Raw genomic sequence first — 20,289 nt, 5'->3', positions numbered from 1 at the left:
CACACACACACACACACACACACACACACACACACACACACACACACGAGATCTGCTTTGCTATGCTTCATCTGGGAACCAATTTTTCTCCCATTACCTCCACAAACCGAATGGCAAGAATTTCACATCTATACTCTTGTGACTTTAAAATAATGACTACAGACATTATAAATATCACCTCTACCTTTGATTAGAGTTTAGGTAAAGCTGGAAGAGTGCCTAAGGCTGTAATAGTAGCTTAGAAACCTATTCCTTTAAAATGCTGGCCAGTATGTCTTTCATAATATTGGTTGAGTCCTTTTTTTTTTTTTGGCTGCTTTATGATTTGTCCTTTTACCTACCGAAGCTGATCTGTTGACAAGCACTCCTAATGGATACTCCTGGAAAAGTGATCTTAACTAAAGCTGACATAGGTTTTGTTTATGTTAGTTAATGAATATAAAAACGTGGTTATCTTGCCTCCTTAAGGAAATGACGTCATGATTTAGAATACCCATTTGTAGTTGGAAACGTTTTATTACAGAAAATGATTACAGTCCTAAAGGAATCAAACATAGGAAATCATTTTGGGAAAAAACCCCATAAATATTGGGTCAGCATTGGAGGGCAGTAGGTGAATACGTGTCTTTTTTTCAGGGTCAGATTCCTATAGGGTTGAAAAAATACCATTTCAAAAGGCACTTAGACCTGAGTGGCACCCTGCATATCTAGAAAGCCCCCAGAAACCCGAGCCAGTCACAGAATAGGTGTCAGAGTACCCGCACTCTGCCTTCTCTACTGAGGTCTCTCATCTGAGTCTTACTGAGTATTGACTGACAATACCGATGACTCCTAACAAGCTTGGAAATCCGACTTCCCAACTTCTTGAAGCATATAGGAGGTAACAGCAAAACAGAATGGGATGTGGATTGACTTGCTTTTGACATGGGATGGATAGCTGTAAAAATCACCCCAAGGGTTGTGTTAAGGACTAGGTATCTAATGTGCCTGCGTTACCAACCAAAATGAGGTTACATCAGGTTTATGCGAGGTAAACGCCCCCATGTTAGGAGGCTTCAATGGCTTGCTCAGCTCAATAAGAAAAGCAGCAAGGCTTTAACAACAGCCTTCAAGGTAATCACACTCTGATGTATGGTTTTGCTGTTGGTAATCTACTCTAGGCTGGAATATGGATAAAGATATATATATATATTTTATATGTACATGTAAAGATGTCCATCACAGCATTACTTAAAATAATTTGAGGCAGCCAAAATGTTAAACAATCGGGGGAAGAAAACAAGTCATGCAAGGCTAGAATCTAAAATTATGTATTTTTAAAGTAGGTGCCTTAAAAAACAGGAAAAATGCTCATTATGACATTCAATGGGGAAAAAAACCCCAAAAATGACAGGACATCAAATTGTAAACGCAATACACATTCAACTAGGTTTTTAAAAGGGCATGAACTAAGAACCAGAAGGAGAAATGCCAGAGCATAAATAAACATTAATAATAAGGTACTCTTGTTCAACAAAATGAAGGTTTACAATCTAATGTAATTTGGAACCATGCTGCCATCCATAAATAAAGTAGGCCTCAAACTCTTTTATGGGTTACCTTCTTTGAAAACATGCTGTAAGTCAAAAATCTAATTTGATCTTTCCCAGAAAAATGTCATCCGAGGGGCATATGACCGACCTTTATTTACATCACCATAAACAGCACAGTTCATCAACTGGCACCTCTGAACTCTCCCACAGAAGGCCAGATAAAGAGAATAATGGAACAATAATTCCACAATTTTTTTATTTACTAGATTACAACCAACAGAATCTACTGTATGAAGTCCCTATTTATTCCTTCGGAATTCTCTCATTGAACTTATGACTGCAAATCAGAGGTGATCACCTGGACACGAGATTCAGAGAGTCCTGTTTATGTACTTGTTTCTTTAGACAAGCATTTCGAGGAGACGACTGCGAAGACTCATCATCTATCACCTGACTTTTTAGAAATATTGACTCGGGACACCTAGATTCTTCTCCTCTTTTTCTCACTCGACACTTCATCATAGCAGGTAGAGGTACAGAATCCTAACTGTCCACCTGTCTCAATGTGATAGACACACTGGTCACGCCGTTTCATCAGCTTTCGTCACCTCATCTTGGAGACCCGGAAGTGACTCAGAGGATGCCTTCCTTTCAAAAGGTAAGGACACACCTTCCCTTCCACTGAATGTTCTGTCCTTTGGTCTTTCCCCGGGTCTCTAACTTCGTAATGTTAAAAAAAAAAAAAAAGGCTTCGGAACTTTTGGCTGAATTGTGATCAAACTCAAAATCACAAAGCTTTTGCAGGCAAACAAAATCAAATGCCTCTCCACCTGAGCTGCAGATCCCCAATGTCACTTTGTCAAAGGGGTGTGTGTGTCGTAGCAGGCACCCTGAGTGCTGCTTTTTCCTAAAATGGCCGTTTTCGGCAATTCTTCAGGAAGACATATGAGGTGGGACTCTAAAGGAACAAGGCAGATGTTTTTCCCATGAATACCCAAGAACACTTATGCCCAAATAGCTGCCCTCTTTCAGAGCAATCCGTTTCTAACTCAAAAGACAGAGAGTGCTTATGAAGACAGTTTATCAGCCCCGTAAGAAAGTCAGTTTTGCTGTTTCCAGCTGGGACTCCTCTCATAAATGAGAGGTCATTTATGCTGGTTGTCCTGAAGCTTGGAGAGGCAGAGACCCTGGGCTCCCGGGCCAGGCTGATGCTGGAAGCCTCGGGGAGGCTTTCTGTGCCTCAGAAAGCAGATGGACCACGTTTATTTGTGGGCTGCCCACCTGCTGTACGTGGGTACAACTGGCTGAGCGTCACCAGTAAGTGTCAAGTCACTAGGAGTCAAAGCAGCTTATCCAGGACACGTCTGAAAGTATCGATACTTTTAAGAAGGACAAGATAAAGTTCTAGAATCCGCACTTCCCTGAGCTGATTCTCTCTGGACTAAGCGCAGCTTCTGAGCTCTAAGTCAGCATTTCCCAATACGTGCTCCATGAAACATGAGCTTAATGGATTATTAATAGTGTTCCCTGAAAAGGGGGCTTCACTGGTCAAATGAGTTTGGGGAATGCTGGGTTAGACAAAGTTCAGCAGGCTACTTTACACAAAACTTCCCAGAGCCTCTAACCACGCTGGGAATTCTCCAAGAAGCTCCAGGACTAGAGTTTGAGGACCATACTCCGGGGAAGCGTCACCCTGGACATCAATTCAAGTTCTGACTTCCCCACGCTGCTAGGACACAAGATAGACTGCCAGCCCTGTGGCTCAGCCCTAAGTATCCCAACAAAATAAATGAAGAAAGGCTCTTCACCTAGAACCAAGATTCTCTCAGTGTATCCACTTGGTCACACTTGTATTTCATGGCAATTTCTCTGTAACCTAATGAAATGCAAAGGGGCTTGAGCCTGACATCCGGTCACAGCCTCCCTCCCCCACTTAAAGAAATGCCGAATGTCTGGTGCCGATGTTGCTAAAACTAAATTTTGACTATAACAGCTTCTTAGCCGGTCCTGAAGGGACAGTCAATACTAACAACATAATCACGACGCTAAGGGCTGTTAATAGCCATGGAGGGAATTTAGATTTCCTGGGATGGAGTATGTAGGGCTGGGTACCACGTGCCACCTTTCTTTTCAGCCATATTTCTGTAAATGTAAATTTCACTTACCACTCAGGACACAGAACCAGGAGTTATCCTCAAAAAGTTCTCCTCCACCTCTCACATCTGGTCTGCCCTAAGTCCTGTCAATCATACCTCTCTCTGAGTACTTGCTCTCTTGCCTTCACCCCCATCGCCATGTCCAATGCTATGCCCCTCTTCCCTCGCACCTGAGGACCCAGTCATACTGAGACATGTGGTCTCTAGAAGGGGTCCTGCTTTTCCATACCTCCTCCCTGGCCGCCTACACACATGGGTCTCAGCACCTTGGCTGCCTCCGCCCACCCCCCATCCCCATCTGCTTGGGGCATTTCTACTCCTCCCACAAGCCACTGACTGACTTTGCTTTCCCCCTTCCTACCCTCCCACCTGGCATGTACACTTGATTCATACCGTAGATGTGCGTTATTCCTTTATATAACTCTTTCCAACTATGCTTTAAGGCGTTCCATTTTACTCATTTCCCCACCCCCGCCCCCCCATTCTCAATACTTACACAGAGACTGACACATAGAAAATGCTCAGTGCCTTTGAACACATGGAGGGATTTTTTTTAAAGAATGTTTAAAAATTAATCATAAGGTAAGCTCTGAACAACATGTCTTGAACTCGGGTTTCTGGGGAGAAGCAGCATATGTGACAGTACGGGACCAGACAGACTCCGCAGAGTCCTGAGGAGGGAAACGTCAAGCCCCTTCTATGCCTCTGGAAATTGCAGTTTAAATGTGTCTTCAGTGGAAGGATTTATCTGGGTCCTAACTACATACGGTCACATCGTCTCCTCAGAGAGCCAAGGCATGACGCTGGGGCTCTTAATACCCTTTAACGTTATTAATCCACTTTTCACGGTCACATGATTATTTTGATGCAAGAGGGGATAGGGGGTGAAGGAGCTTAGGCCTGTCCTTGTGCACTGCGCTGGGCGTTTAGCCTATATCATGCCTTTTAGACCACATCATGCCTTTTAGAGACGATAAAGCCTCCTTCCTACGTGGTTGAGCTGGAAAGATTTACCCGGGTAGTTCATCATTTCAAGCCCCCCAAAGTCAAGCGTTTCTTGTTTCAGTTCCGAAATTCGAATCCAGACTGAGTTCTTTCTCGTAATGGCAAAAACAGAACACCACTCTCGATGCCTCTTAGTACACAGTATGGTTCGTGTGTCTGGCTTCCAGGATTGCTCACTGTTTACAATAAGAGATACCCAAAACTGACAATCTTGCCCACCAGTTTCACCTCCGCACAGACACGGATGGGTACAAATCACCCCACGTTTAATCTCCCTATGTAAAAGGGAAGGCCACAACTGGTGATGCTATGTATTCTGAAATACAGGACACAGCTTCAATTCTTTTGCCTCCTGGCCCTAGATTGGATCCTATACCGGGGGGGGGGGGGGGAAGAAGTACCATAAAGGACGTCATTGAGTCAGTTGACAAAAGTGGAATATGGATGGCAAAGTACTGGCTCGATATTTTTTTAAAGTACAGGCTGACCCAAAGGGGGAAAGAAATGTTATTTTCAGTATACTAATAACAACTCCTAACCCTGGCGAACCACGCACATCCCTCTTTCCGCCTCAACTATCATCATCTCAGTGTGGCAAGATCTCTAGGAAGAAAACACTTCTGCTTCCCACTAGACAGAAGCAGAGGCACACAAAGGTTAAACAAGCTGCCCGAGGATGCTTAAGACCGCACAGGACAGGTCAGCCCAGAAGTCACGCCTGGAACCCCACCTGGTGCGCAGACCCTCCGCACACGTGACTGACTCCACAACCTCAGACAGGGCAGGCACGCGCACGCGGCACCCCAGGTGCTTCTCAGGAAGCTTCAAAACCAAGACAGCATGGAGTTAAGAGGCCCGTGGGACGTAAGACAGAAGCTGCGCTGGAAGTGGTGGGGGAAAGCAACAGAAACCCATGGCTGAGTGATGCTGGGGGGACCGTCCCGCTCAGTGGCGGCTCCTGATGCCTTTGTAAGGAGTGCAGTTACAGGATGGACACGCCCAAACTACAACACAGCACAAAAACTTCAAAAGCCACGACAGGTGTTTGAGAATATCTGTGCCTCCACCTCCCACTCCAAGGAGGGGTGGTCAGGAGGCCACCGGAGAAATTGGCTTCCAAAGGCCGAGTCTTTAGGAAATCAGTCTGTTTGGTGGACCAAGGGATACCTGTATTTAGAGACCCGGGAATACAAGACAGATCCTGACCTGTTTCCTTCTATTTCCAACTGAGAATTACTGGGCACCTTCTCCACGTTACACCTGTGGTAGAGTAGAAAGAACACTAGAGTCAGAAGACCTGGGTCCTCGTCCCAGCCCGGCTCCTTCCTCTTAGGCTGGTGACCTCGGGTAATTCATCTCACGCTCCCAGCTTCAGTCTCCTCACCTACCTGCCTCGCCAACCTCGGGGGATTGTTGGGAAGATTACTGGGGACGTTTCCTGCTTCTCCCGAACGCGTCAATACCTGTTACTCTGGTCTCATTTCCCTCCACACGTTTCCATCCGTCGTTCTAGAAGCAGTGGAGGAAAGGCAGCGTTTGCTTGGCGGGGGTAAGGGGTGGCCTTAGCAATGTAGTAGCTTCGGCCTATCCAAGTCTAGCTCCTCACTTGTAAAATGGGGATGAACCCTCAGAAAATGGTTGTGAACCCTGAACGGGATGCTGTACTTTATTACAGCAGGCAGCACACAGAGGGGGCACTGAACCACAGCCTAAATTGGTTTCTGAACACCATCTAGGTAGTCAGCTCTCCTTCCCAGACCTCCATTCTTTTCCAACAGATCACCAAGCTAATGATCTTCCACTGGAAATGACAACCACCACGTGAGATCTCTGGCCCTTCCTTCTCCAGGCCTCTAGGGAAGCCCCTTCCGTTGAGGATTCTGCAACTGCACCACTGGCGTTCCTTCGTGTGGTGGCAGAGAAGTGGCTGAGAGGGGTGTCACGCCCTGGGAAATCCCTCCATCCTCTCTAGATCTTACTCCAGGCAAAGACGGTGCCATTGGCATACACAGCCCACGTCTAGCCACTTACACATCCCTCCTCAGAGACCTTACCCACTGTGCCCAGGGAGAGCGGGAGACACTACAGAAGGTGCAAGGCATAAATCCGGGAGTGGTGAGGCGAAAAGTACAGGCGATGTTGGGAAAGCAGAGAAGCGGGTGGAATGTCTGACAGACAAGGGAGAGTTGCACGTTGGAAGATGAAGTTGGGAAGGTCCTAGGGCCAGGTTGTGGAAGGCTATCTTTCCCACGGTGAGAAGTCTGGTCGCTATCGGGTAGGCAATGAGAAGCTACTGAAAGTTGTTAAGTAACCACTGACGAGAGGGGATCCATGAATCAGAGGCAGGAGGAGAAGCAGGCAGCATGCAGCCGTCCAGGCACGGCCAGCGACGATGGTAAAGGACCTGATGCAGATGGTGGGTGAGGACACAGAAGTGGTGGGGGGCCTGGGAGAAATGCTGAGGAAACTCTGTTTGTAAGGGCGTGTTAGGAATAAGGCACAGAATTGGGACCACTTTTCTCCCAACACACTGGGGACCCTGAGTTGATGATGGGTGTTAACCAACGGGATACCGAAGCTGAAATAGACCGTGTTGTCTCAGAATGTGCAGTCGTGAAGAGCATTCTGTAGACATGTTACAGGACATACTGCAAATGCTTTGGAGAGAGAGCTGGGCATGGTTCTATGATCTGACACTAATGGAGATTACACCTCATCGGGGAAGGAAGGCTCTGATCAAAGGAAATTCCAACAGAATGCTTTCGAACGATTCTGATAAGGAGTATGTGGGGACAGACCTACACGGGTCAGCAATCTGACTGAAAAAGAAGTACAAACACAACAAAAAAGCATATTAAATGAGGGTATGGATTTGGCTTTCAAAATGTATGTTACTACAAATCAATTTTAAAAAGACAGTGTGAACACTGGTGTGATTAGTCCACCTCGGATGGAAGACTCAGGATAACGATAACTGAGGGAAAGCCTTCGACATCACAAATACCTGAACACGCTTCAGATAAAGCACTTTGGGGAGATAATACTGGAAAAAGAAAAGGCAACTTTTTAAAGTAAGAGCCCATCCCTTCTGGAATATGGGTTGACGATATGTGGGCCTTGAAGACAGTAGTTCAGCCTTACTCTAAACGAGGGAAATGCTACAAATGACTTTCCATCTGTATATAGGAATTCGTGTACAGGAATTAAACAAGTACACTTAGTCCTTAGGTTTGCAGTATTCCCAAGTCCTTAGAAAGGTACTATAATGTAACGGGGTAAAATGCCAGCTCTCTTTTCCCCGGTAAATGCAGTGATAGTGATATATATAAATATATGTATCACATATATATGATATATAAATATATATTTATCATATATATATCATATATAAATATATATATATCATATATAAATATATATATATCATATATATATATCATATACATATATATTTTCCCCCCCAAAAGAGACCATAAACTCAAGATAATGTTATTATATTCTTATTTAAGGGGCTCACGTGACCCCACCTTCCCTGAATCTCCCAGGCCACCTGCCTGTTCAGTACTATCCGGGCTATCTCCTCTACATGGCGAGCTAGTGGAGGTAAGTACCATGAGTCTTTTTTTACCCTCTGGCCCTCAGGGCTAGAAAGAAGAGGGGAATAATACAATTAATATTTCCAGGATCAATGAATGATTTTCTACAATGTGGGGAGAGCTAAGATTCAGAAGAAGCTGAGGCCTTCCACCATTCCTAGGGAAGTCATCAGTGTTTCTTAAAATGAGGGGCAAGAAGAAGACAGTCTAGCCTCCGGGAAGAGAGCAGAGGCTGAAGGGCATCAGGTATCAGGGAGGAAGGAGCCGTTTGGCCACGCCTGGCCGCCCCACTGTGTGCCAGGGTCAGGCAGGTATCTCCCGCCTCCCCGCCGCTTCCCTTGTCCATCCTCAGAGCTGCACCTGAAGTCCAGACCCTCTGCAGACAGCGAGGCCCATCCTCGCAGTACACTCCTGCTGGTCAGAGCGGGAGGAGGTGATGATAACCTCCTCATATTCTGTTTCCAGACTCTTCGGGAACACGAACGACGCTCAGATTTGAAAAGCAAGGCATAATAAATGTTGAACAAAAGCTACTGATAGGAGAGTTGATAGAGCATATCAAGAAGCTTCAGATGAGTTCAAGTGTCCAGTTGCAAACTAATTACATCCTGAAAGAGTGTGTAGATTGCTTTTGCTAATGATGTTTAAGAAATCACAGAGACTAGAAATGGAATCAGAAGACTAGGTACCCACTTTCAAAAGGAGAAGGGAAACTCGAGGCGGCTGTGCCTGATGTGGACCCTTGGTCAAAATTTAGAGGAAATTATTCAGATGCCACAGGGCTACAGAGAGAAGATAAATGACATCGTTAAGTACCGGTAGGGGGTCCCTTAGAAAAGCCATGGCAAGCTAACCTCATTTCATCCTTTCGGCAGGGTTTCTAGGTTGATGGATCGGAGAGGCCACAAACACGGTATATCTTGGTTTTAGCTTTTTTTGATAACCTTGAGAAAGGATAGATGAATGTGGGTGACATGACAGCATGGTCATGTGAGTTCACAGACGGTTCATCAACTCTAAAGATGACTGATTAATAAATTCACATCAACCTTAAGTGATTTTCAGGGGCATGTCACAGAAGACCTGTCCTTTGCCCTTTAGAAGTTTCTTCGCAATAGCTTATAGCAAATCTTCAGATGACAACAACTTAGGAGAACAAGTAAACGTGGTTTGGTTTTGTTTTTTAAAAAAAAAAGGCATAAAATAATCAGTGTTACATCAATAGGCTAGAATGGTGGTACAAAAATCAGTAAGATGAAACTATATAGGAATAAGTCAATACAGGATAAAAAAAAAATCAGAGGTTTAGCTGAAGGCTAACCTTGGCAGCATTCACGTGAGATAAGAACTGTGTGTATGTTTTGCGGGAGAGGGAGTTTTTCAAGAAGTCGTGTTTTCAACGTGAGTTAACTCTGAATCAAGGTTGGTGAAAAAAGTTAACACGCTCCTGAGTTATGTTAACAGAATTTTGGTGTCCAGAATAAGGAGGCTAGCCATCCTGCAATTAGCCGCCATCGGAATACCTCTGGAGTTCTGGGTGCTATGTTTTCCATGGGACACTAAGAAAGTAAAATGTGTCTAAGGGCGGGGCGGAGTTGGGGGGTACCGGGATGGCTGGAAGTCCAGGCATCACTCAGATAGCAAAGTGAGGTGTTACAACCCGAAGGAGAATGTCCTAAGGCAGATACGTTTATGAATATTTTAAAGGACATTTCTCGGAATGAGAACAGATTGACTCTCTGAAGTTCCAAGCAGAACAAAAGCTATAAGTCAGAGGGCTGAGTCTGTTTTCATATAGGAAATGCCTGTCGTGTTTAGAGCTGTCCTTTGGTGTCGCAAACGGCTTCCTGACACAGTGAGCTAACGCTGGGCATGTCCGCACAAGGTTAGATGATGGTCTGCTAGAGGCAATGCAGGGGGACACATCTGGGAAACTGGACCAGGTAGAGCTAAAACCCCTTCTAACACTAAGAATTCCCTCTAGGAATCTCCCTCCTTATCCAAGGAACTGTAAGCCATGTCTCTAGACTTGGAATAGCTCCACCAAACCCAGACCCTGCTTTTTCACCATCACCATCTCTTCACGGGGGCAATTTTAAAGGGTACAGATGCAAATTAGGATGGATCCCTTTTCCAAGACAAAAAAGATCTTAGGTTAAATATTATATAAAGGGAGAATATCATTTTAAAAGCCTTCTACATAACCATGCTTATTAACAGATCAAAACAAAGCCTTCCGATAATACTTCATATCAAGTTTTCTATTTGGAGAAATAAAATGGTGGGAACGGTAACAAGAGATCAGTGCTACCTCTCGTAGAGATTACCGCAGAAAAATTTTACATTTGTGAATCACACAGAATCATTGGCTCTCGGAGGGGAGAGGGGGGTCACATTTTTTAAAAGCATCCCCCTAAAAAAAATTAGGACTGGCACTGAAAACAAAGGCAATAAATAGACACAAATTATCCTAGTTCTTTTTAAACAATAAAAATACATCTGTCCCAGAATCATGCAAGAACTTTGAAAAAAAAAAACTGTCTCATAAGAGCTAATTAATTCCTATGTATCAGTTAAATATAGATGGTAGTTCTTATTTAATACGCTGCTGATGTACACGACTGTCAGAGCTGTAACATTTGACTGAGGTGATGGGAAGGAGGTTAGTCCAGGTGGTACTTCTTTCACAGGTAGGTTGAGTTACTATATTAGTCACTGACTTTACTGGTGCAAAAAATCTCAACACATGGCGAAGTACATTTCTCAGCAGCATTTTCTAAAACCAACCAAAAATATGATGTATCTAATTAAGGCCCTCCTAATTTGAGCACCTCCTACTTGAGCACCAAATTTGGTAAGAGACATAAAAAACATAAACTGAGTAAGTGCTTTTTTTTTCTAGAGGATCACTAACACGAAATATACATGAAACATGTAGCAGTGGAGAATTTAGAACATACTTCCCAGAAGTACCTAAACGTGGGCAGTAATAGAATGGGGGGCCTCACCAGGGTACTTTCAGGAAAAGTAAAACAAATAAATAAAACCAGAGAAAGGGGGAAAACAAACAAACGATTCAGTGTCTGCAGGTTGAAATATTTAAATAGCCTCTCCCTATAGTACAAGCAAAGACATGCTCAGTCATCATTCCCAGTGAAGCTGTGCTTTCTGGTTTTGGAAATAACAATATGAAAGCCGTACGAGCAAGGACATTTTCTTTATAGTGCTCAGAGCTCCATTCACCTACCTGATTTGCTATAAATTGTCTGAAAGGCTGATTATTAATAATTAAACTGTTCAAAGAGCTATATTAACTCATCAAATCTTCCTAATGCCTCTAGAGGCAGGTACAGTAATCATTCCATTTTGTGGACTAGGAAACTGAGGACCAGGGAGGTTAAGTAAATTGCCCAGCTGCTCCACAGGTAGTAAATGGTAGAGACAGGATTCAAATGCAGGTAGTTCAACCAAGACAAGAGCTTAAACTACTGTGCTATGCTTAGCTGAGGTTAAAGAGACCTAACTTCATACTACTCTGTATTTGGGGGTGGGGGTGGGTTCTGGAAAAGTCATCAGCCCATAGCCCTGTGCGTCAGGAAATCACAAACCTAAAAGGCTACGGAGCCAGCAGGTGATATAAAGGAGTGAAGTGGGCCAGGTGCGAAAAACACGATGATAAATGGCAACTGACACTCCATATTCGAGAGACGATAGTGAGCGACGGGGATGGTGGCCGCCTAGAGCAGACAGTCTGCAACGGGTTGGGGTGTGGGTTCCACTCCTACTGTCACCTTAGGGAAGGCTAGGTAGAGTGCTGCCAGATTTTTAGGTTTTTCCAAAAAAGGGGGAGGGAGGAAACCCTGACGTTTTTATAAGAACTCTCTCCAGCTTTATGTGTTTGCTTAAAAGAAAAAAAAAGGAAAAAAAAAGGAGAAACATGAAATAAAACCATCTGTTGGCAGTACGTGGTCCACTGGCTGGTGACTCCTTTTACACCATTAAAGGAGGAGACAGCCATCCCCTGGCATAAAAGGCCTGGCTTTCAAACCTCCAAGGACTTTCTTGGCTCTTCTCAATGCTACAGCAGCCCTAGGCTCACTCAGCAGGTAATGAACACAATGCATGTTAGATATCAAGGCACACCTGGTCCAAGCCACAGGCATTTTCACTCTCCCGGGACAAAGGCAAAACGTTAGAGGTATGTGCAGAGTGGTACTCTCTGCTTATTTTTCTCTACACCAGGGGCTGATAAAATAAGGTGAAACTGTCCAACCTGGCTTCCTGGAAACTACTCCTGCTTCCAGCCAATCTACCAGTACAGCTGGGGAGGCACAGAAACTTGACAGAGAGAATTACTGACTCCGAGTTTACAAGGAAGTTGGCGTGTTCATCTGGGCAAAGAATGATCTCGTGGCCAAATTTTCCTTCCTAGATTACTGTCATTCCCCTGCATCAGTGAACAGCTTATCCAAACCTAATGTAATGGGGCTGCCCTTTGTGGCCACTTTAGAATGCTCAAAGGGAATGACTTTAAAAAAAAAAAAAGGAAAATAATAGTGAAAATAGTAAGCAGGGGACGTGAGAGACCTGGTAGGCAGAGAGGAGCAAGAAATTCTGACCCTTCCACACGCATCTGCTCCTATGTCCCTTTCACCATTTCTGAAAAGTCTTTATATTTTCTCTAAGGAGCTATCAGTAAAACCCCATTGAAAGTTTCTTGCTTTTTATACTACTTAATCTTCACGATGAGGTTTTCTTCCTCGTATGAAGACATGCAACTAAAATTACCACAAAGAACTAAAAGCACAACTTATTTGTAGTAAGCAATTCCAGTTATATAGAGCAACACCAGTGAATGTCAAGAATTTTTGGTAACGAAAAGTTGATTCATGCCACTATGTAACTTAGAGGAAAAAAAATTTCAATTTTTCAACTGAAGTGAGATGTCATCTTCCTATTAAAACCGCATCACATGATTACTGAGTAGAGATCAAATCAACCAACCAAAATGTAGCCTAACTAGTTTATCGACTATATAGGGCTGCCTGACACCCAAGAACATCTTTACTTTGGTTTTCAAATAATTGTTTATTGTTTAAAAATGGCCTGGGGATAGTGTCCAGTACAGATTTCTCAAAGTTCACATTCGAAAGTTCCATGAAAAAGAGGGAAATTTGCTGAAAAACCATCCTGTCTAGGTAGGGTTATGAGAAAAGAGGGAGATGGCTCGAACAAGTGCTCGGAAATTCAAGTGTCTTGGAAGGAAAGAAGGAAAGGTATTTTTGATGGAAGCTTCGGTTTGGCTTAAAACAAAGTCCTAGCATGAACATTTACCTTAAATATGTGATAGAACTCTTTTTCTCCTCTAACACCTCAATCCAAAGGTACCATTTCACTCTCTTTCCAATGCTTCCACATCAGTGACGGTATTTTGGAAATCTTTAAAGAACCCTTCTCCAGCTTACGTTTTTTTTTTTCTTTCATTTGGTCATCTAAACTCCTCTTTCCAAATACCTTAAATAACACCTGGTAAACATTACACAAAATATCAAGAGCAGCCTCTCTGAATAGAGTACAAGTTTACTGATACCTCTGGAGCAAAAACCATCAAACAGGAGGGAGAAAGGGCCCAGAACCCAGCGTACACCTTAATAAATCTTGCTCTGCAGGCAGTGTTACCTGTGGTCTTGATGAAGATGATGGAGGCGAAGGAACGAAACGCTCACCTGTCTTTGTAGTTTATCACAGTATCGATGATAGCGTTCATCTGCTTTGTCAGTTTAGGGGGATTTGGTGACAGTTTCTCAGCCGGAGGGCGACCTCTCCTCTTCTTGGCCTTTTCCATATCTTCTTTTGCAGGATCTTTATCCACATTTCTTCGTCTTTTTCGCTTCTTAAGCCGTACTTCCTCTTCCATTTCTTCCAAATTGCCGTCTTCAATGGCCTGTTAATAGGGAACGAAGGAGAAAAATTCAAGACGAGAGAATACCAAAAAGAAAACAGTTTACATAAGTAGAATAAAATGAAACTAACAACAGCAAAAAAAAAAAAAAAAAAGTAAAAGTTAACAGTAATCAGTGAAGTAAGAAGAAAAAATAGAAGACCACCATATTGGATAAATGCAACTTTAACCCAAGTCTGTTTCATGAGCAAAATAGGTGAAGGCCCGAAACACTAATAGCAAAGAATGTGACAAATATGAAAAGATCTATACATTTAAGTGTTTGAAGATAACTAAAACCAAATGACATTTCAGCTCAATATAAGATAAAGACCTTTATTGTCTCATTACCGTAGAAGGTAAAAGGCAAACCAAAAAAAAAGGGGTGAGTGAAGAAGAAATTTCCCTAAGACTACATCCTTACAATCATATGAGCTTTGATCTTCTCTTCTTTGAGGTTTAACATCAATTTATTCGTGATTCACAACACAAAATCAAAATTCCATCCAGATTTTCTTCTAACGTAGCAATTAGTAAACAAGGAAACAGGAAGTACAAAGCCACATTCCTGGGTAAACGCACTTAAACCATCCAGATCAAGAACACACACACAAACAAAAAACACTTTTTTCCAATTACCTGCAAACGCTTGCTTTAAACCAGAGCCAGCAGCACTAATGCAGAGAGATAATAAAATAGCTATAAAAACAACCAGGTATAAAAAGAAACCTGTTCATAAATGGCTAAAAGATCCATGTGACAGACCCAGAAGTTTAAACTTTTTTTTTCCCCCTAGGAAATCTCAAAACTTAAGAAGAATAAAGGGAAAGAAACAGAAACAAAAACAAAAACTGCAAAGAAAAAAAACAACAATAGGTAAGAGAAAATTTGACCATGGAAAAGAAGATTTTTAAAAAGACCTTGAAATTACATTTCGATATTGGTTTCTTACACAAAATAAGTGATGTTATTTGTTCCTCCTGCCCCTCAATATTGCCTCCAGTATGTCTCGTGGCTGAAAAGAGCTCTAATCATCAGGCAATTACCTTCATTTCTCCACAGCACCAAACATGGCTAATATTTATGATCATGTGAGTATAACAATCAATATAAAGAGTGATTACAGCTCAGACATAATTTCTTTCACTTATGTACAATGCCTTCTGAAAAAGAAAGGTTTTGTGAAGAAAACCTGGTGCAGAACACAAAACAACCTGGCATGTTAAAAATGCCAGTGGGATTTAAAAAAAAAAAAAAAAAAAAAAAAAAGGTTTTCTATGCATCTTCCAACGTGCAACCCCAGAGAAGCAACATGCACACAGACAGAATCCTAAAGGGACAGTCTGAGCCTAGGCCTTAATAATCAAAAGACAATTTCCATCACGATCCTACAGTGTTCAGATGATAACCACTATAAAGGAGGCAAGGTCTGATGGGTTATGGGGAAAAAGAAAAAGGAAAAAGGAAAAAAAAAAAGCTCCACGTTATTTCATTAATATTCATTTGCCTAAAAGCAGGACACCCACTATACAGCTAAACACACTGCAGCTAAAGCGAAGATCAAGAAGAGGAAATTGTCCCGCAAATCTTGGAGGCTGAACATGCTAATAATAAATACAGCATGCAAGGCTTGTCAACAGTTAATGGTACTGCTCTCCTCAAGCACCCAGTTACACACAGAAATACGGAGAACACCGGCTTTTGATGTGTTACACACCTACACATGCCTGGGATGTAGTTCTACTGAATCTTCAAGACGGCAACGAAAAAGGATATTTACCTTACCACTATCAGCAGGCCGGCTATCGGAAATCACAGTTAGTGGGGATAAAATTAACAAGCCAGCAAAGCAGCGAGCTGCTAGTCTCTTCATCAGCTGATCAGGAAAAAAAAGAGAGCTGGGGAAAGGCTATGTTTTCATATACAAGTAATTTTATTTTACTGAAAATTTAATACTGAAAGGATTGTGGATACTCAAATCTGCTGTTTCATTCTACCCACTACAAGGCCCGAAGCCTTCCTCCTTCAGCCTGTTTTAATATTGACAACTACTTATCATATTTTTTTCCCCCTTATTATTCCAGGCAGCAGAATTAGAGATTTTAGCTCAGGTGGTTTCTGATTCTTACTTGCATTTGAACAATTAAGCCAATAAGAAAACAAATTAATATTCAAATTTATTTTTTTAAAAATTAAAACCAGGTATGCTTTTATTTTCTATTTTTGTATTTTAAAGCTCATTTTAGTGCCTTGAAAAAAACAGGCTGCATGGTTTTGGAGCAGTCTAAGATGAATTTTTTTCTTTTTTGGATAAAAGACTTTTTCATTAAATGCATGTAAGTAAAAGCAATGTGCATGTTCTCAAATATTTTAATGCAGTATGTTATTCTCTTTAAAGAAAATCCCGAACAACTGTGACACTTCACTTTCAGTTTCATGCTGTAAAATTTTTCATTGTTTTTCTTTTCTGTGGGATAAATGATGAGGGGGAAGCTGTGAAAAGAATATTTCTACTTTACCTCCTCCCCCCTTAATTTTGCAAAAAAGGAACAAAGCATAAGCTTGTGATATTTGGACTTTTCAGTCTCTAAATCTGGGAGTAGCTAAGAAGCGAAAACAAATTAAACTGCAAAAAGAACCAGTGAAACGATTTTTATTACAATTGCTAATACGTGCAGATTCTTAGTAAATTTAGGTTTTGGAATCATAAGGAAACACACAAAGTACTGACCATTATTCCCCTTAAATTAAGGTTTTATGCAGGAATGCAGAGAACTACAAAACATCTTCCCTCCTCCCCAAAGACCCCAAACACATCCATATGCAGTGCTTTATGTTCAGGGATTTCTAAGGGTCTTTTTCTAATGGAAATCAATTCACTAAATATTTCCCTGTGCTTTTCGCACTTCGAGTGGAGTAAGATTACTCCTGCCTGTAAGTAAAATTATGCATGGAAAATTTTAAACTATTCTCCTCCTTAAAAAATTATTTATTCAACTGGCTTCACTGACACCACTCAGGGCTAGGGGCGAGTGACACACACACAAAACTTGCTACACAATGCTCAAGTAACTACCCCACAAAGAATTCCCTTCCAAACCTTTTACCAGCACAATATTGAAATAAATCACAGAAGCAAACCCCCAGTTTCCGACTGGTGACGTGTTGCGCAAGAGTGCGAGCCCTAATTCAACATACAGACGGCTCCCATGCTGAACTGCCTCTAGATTTAATGAAGTGAATAGGAAGGAAGTCGGGGAAAAAAAGTGTACAAATAAGAAATTAACACTTTCCTTCCCTACCCAAACGGTGAGACATAACTACAGCGAAGTTTGGTGAGGCGCTTCCTCCCTTAAAGGCACACGGCACCCACTTGGGTCCCGATGCCACTAAGGAAAAAACCCTTCTGGTGATAAAAATCCCCAGCCAAGTTAAAATAGTTAAGCATATTTCAGCCTGCGTTTTTTCCTGAATGAAGCTGGGAATTACTCTTTCCTCCACTGGATGGCAACCTTCTCCACCCCCACCCCCCCTTTTCTTTTTCTCTTTCTCTTTCAATTTTTTTTTTTTTTTTAAGAATACATGATCGTGACACAGGATGTGCAAGGATGAGATACAGAGTGGCTCTTTCCCCAATGAGTTAAGAAAGCAGCGTGTGTGTGTGTGTGTGTTTGTGTGTGTGTCTAGGTTCTGATAACAAAATGCAGGAGATGGTCGTGCAGGATTAGCCGTTTTAAAGGAAACACTTTGCAGCTCACAGAGCACACAGCAGACCCGGGAATCAGCTGCACGTGGGTCCAGCCGTGCCCCTCTGTCATCCTGACACACACTACATCTTTTAGTGAAAGATGAACAGTCCAGAAAGTGTGCATTATCTTTGCTCTTCTCAACCTGTGGTATAGTGGGGTGCTATTATATGTAACGCCACAATACCAGGCAGCAGCAGAACGGATCCGTGACTATGAATAGGTAAACAGGGACAAGCAAACAAAAGCCACAAGCCAACTCCGGGCGCATTGTTTCACTGTGGTTGTCTTTTCCACTCAGCATCTCCAAATTCACCAAGCGGTGCGGCACAGCCCTTACAGTGGAACAGACCATCTTAAGAAAAATGAAAGGAGCAATTCAAGAGCAATTCTAGACAATGCATGGGGCATCTCTTGGATATGAAATGTGAAATTTAGTATTTTAAATTTAAATATCTGCCCCCCTGACAAGGTCTCTCTTTCCCTCTCACCTCTCCCCCCTGCTCTGGGGGTCCTCCTTCCTTAGGACCGTAATTGGATTGCAGAAGAAGACTAGGATGCTGCGGGGGCTGTGAGGTGAGGGTTACAGAACTGAGGGCTAAGCAGTAAAGACAGGATTGTTGCTAATTACATGTCAATTCCAGTGCTTCCTGGGGACCACTAAACTTGATTTCAGTATTCAGGGAGACTAAACCTCCCTCAAGCCCTGCCAAGACCTGGAAGCAAATAATACAGGTAATGAACCTCCAAACAATCAGAGCTATTAATAGCAGCAGCAGCGACAACCAATAAGTGGACTTTTTAAGAAAAATTTAAGATTTCTTGTATGAGAAACTTTCTTATAATAGGAATATTTAACAACAAAAAATTGAACGTGGAGCCCTTGATCAAAACGCCTCATCATTTTAGTCACTCGGTTTTAATAAAGACAGTAGCAATTTCGGATGCAGAATTTCAGACCCACGGCTGAAACTGGACAATTGTTAAGTTTTTGATTATCATGTAGAAAATAAAGGGAAGCCTCATGAAAATGGAGTCAGGAGGCCACAAGGGGGAGCCCTCACAAAGCCCCACTCCACAGTCAATTACAGGAAGAATTGCCAATTACAGGGCCCAAGGGAAGAATCATCAACAGGACAGAACCACCAGTTACAGGACCCAACCAGAACAGATGTATGGGTGACCCTTGAACAACATATGGGTTTGAACTGCACGGGTCCACTTACACAATGATTGCTTTCAATAGTAAATATTGTACCAGAGCACTAGATGGTTTGCATTTGGTTGAATCCCAAGTTGGGTGTAGAGGACCGACTATAAATTACACACAAATTTTTGACTGCTGGTATGGTCAGTGCTCTTAACCCCCGCATAGCTCAAGGGTCAACTGTACATCGCATCTCTTATAAGAAATCTACTAACCCAGCAACTCAGCCAGTGAGAAAACATTATCACTCTGAACTTTCCCTTTTCTCCATTGGAATTTTATTCAAAACAACCCCTCCCAACTTCCCTTTTCTCCATAAAATAACGTTCCTCTCCTTTGTTTGTTGGACTTGCCTGTGGTTTTTGTTACCGCATGCTTGTCCTGAATGATGATTCTCTGCTATTCCTGAACAAGCTCATTTTTGCTGGTAAAATAATTGTTTTATTTTTGAGGTCAACAATTACCACCCCTCAAAGCAATCTGTTAAACAAGTATGCATAAAATCAAATTTCCAGAGGTGAAATAAGACGCGAAAAGACAAATATTGTACGATTCCACTTATATGAGAAAGGAGAACAGTGGCCCTCAGGGAACAAGTGAATAGGGGTACAGGGAGTGACTGATTGATGAGTACAGAACTTCAGTGTGAGATGATGAAAAAGTTCTGGAGTGGAGAATGGTGATGGGTGCACAGCAACGTGCTTAAATATAAACTTAGAATGGTTAAAATAGTAAATCTTACGTTTTGTGTTTTTTTACCCCCATAAAAAAGTCCCCGAAAAAGAAACCAAATTCAATATTAAGGAAAAATCCCCAACAACTGCAGGTTCATAGGCATCCTAACACCTAACACAATGCTAGTGAAATCTTGCTAGCTTTCCTTCCAAACTCAAACCTTACAGTATTTCAACAAGAAGCATGTTTGGTCTTGTCCTGGACAATGACTAGAAGCCTTTTCAAAAATCCTCAATTATTCACTCATTCAATGTTATTAAGGAAATATCCATGATGTAAGGAAATACCTGTACACAGACTTTATACTGTTGTTAACAAATGCCTCAAATACTCAACAAAGGAAACAGCTTAATCTGAAGGCTGAGGATTTT

The 20,289-nt window shown here is 42.3% G+C and overlaps 1 protein-coding gene across 6 annotated transcripts in view; it reads right to left on the bottom strand.

Moving 5' to 3' along the window:
- The window catches only part of SMARCA2 (SWI/SNF related BAF chromatin remodeling complex subunit ATPase 2), a 172,896-nt gene that overhangs the window by 19,717 nt on the left and 132,890 nt on the right, over window positions 1-20,289 (bottom strand). For 4 of the 6 annotated variants that reach the window (XM_027105759.1, XM_027105760.1, XM_027105758.1 and 1 more), the window contains 2 exons: window positions 14,016-14,233; window positions 5,900-5,953 (listed from right to left, as the gene is read on the bottom strand). In XM_027105759.1, the coding sequence (XP_026961560.1) occupies window positions 5,900-5,953; window positions 14,016-14,233 (272 nt within the window). Of the gene's footprint in view, window positions 1-5,899; window positions 5,954-14,015; window positions 14,234-16,010; window positions 16,119-20,289 lie in introns of those variants that run through there. The other 2 variants (XM_027105763.1, XM_027105761.1) reach the window with 2 other exon arrangements.

The sequence above is a fragment of the Aethalodelphis obliquidens genome, unplaced genomic scaffold (assembly GCF_003676395.1).
Source record: "Aethalodelphis obliquidens isolate GAN/ISIS:26980383/991018 unplaced genomic scaffold, ASM367639v1 scaffold7, whole genome shotgun sequence".
NCBI lineage: Eukaryota > Metazoa > Chordata > Mammalia > Artiodactyla > Delphinidae > Aethalodelphis > Aethalodelphis obliquidens.
Note: the sequence above shows the minus strand (reverse complement) of the source record. Positions and strands in the feature narration are given on the sequence as shown.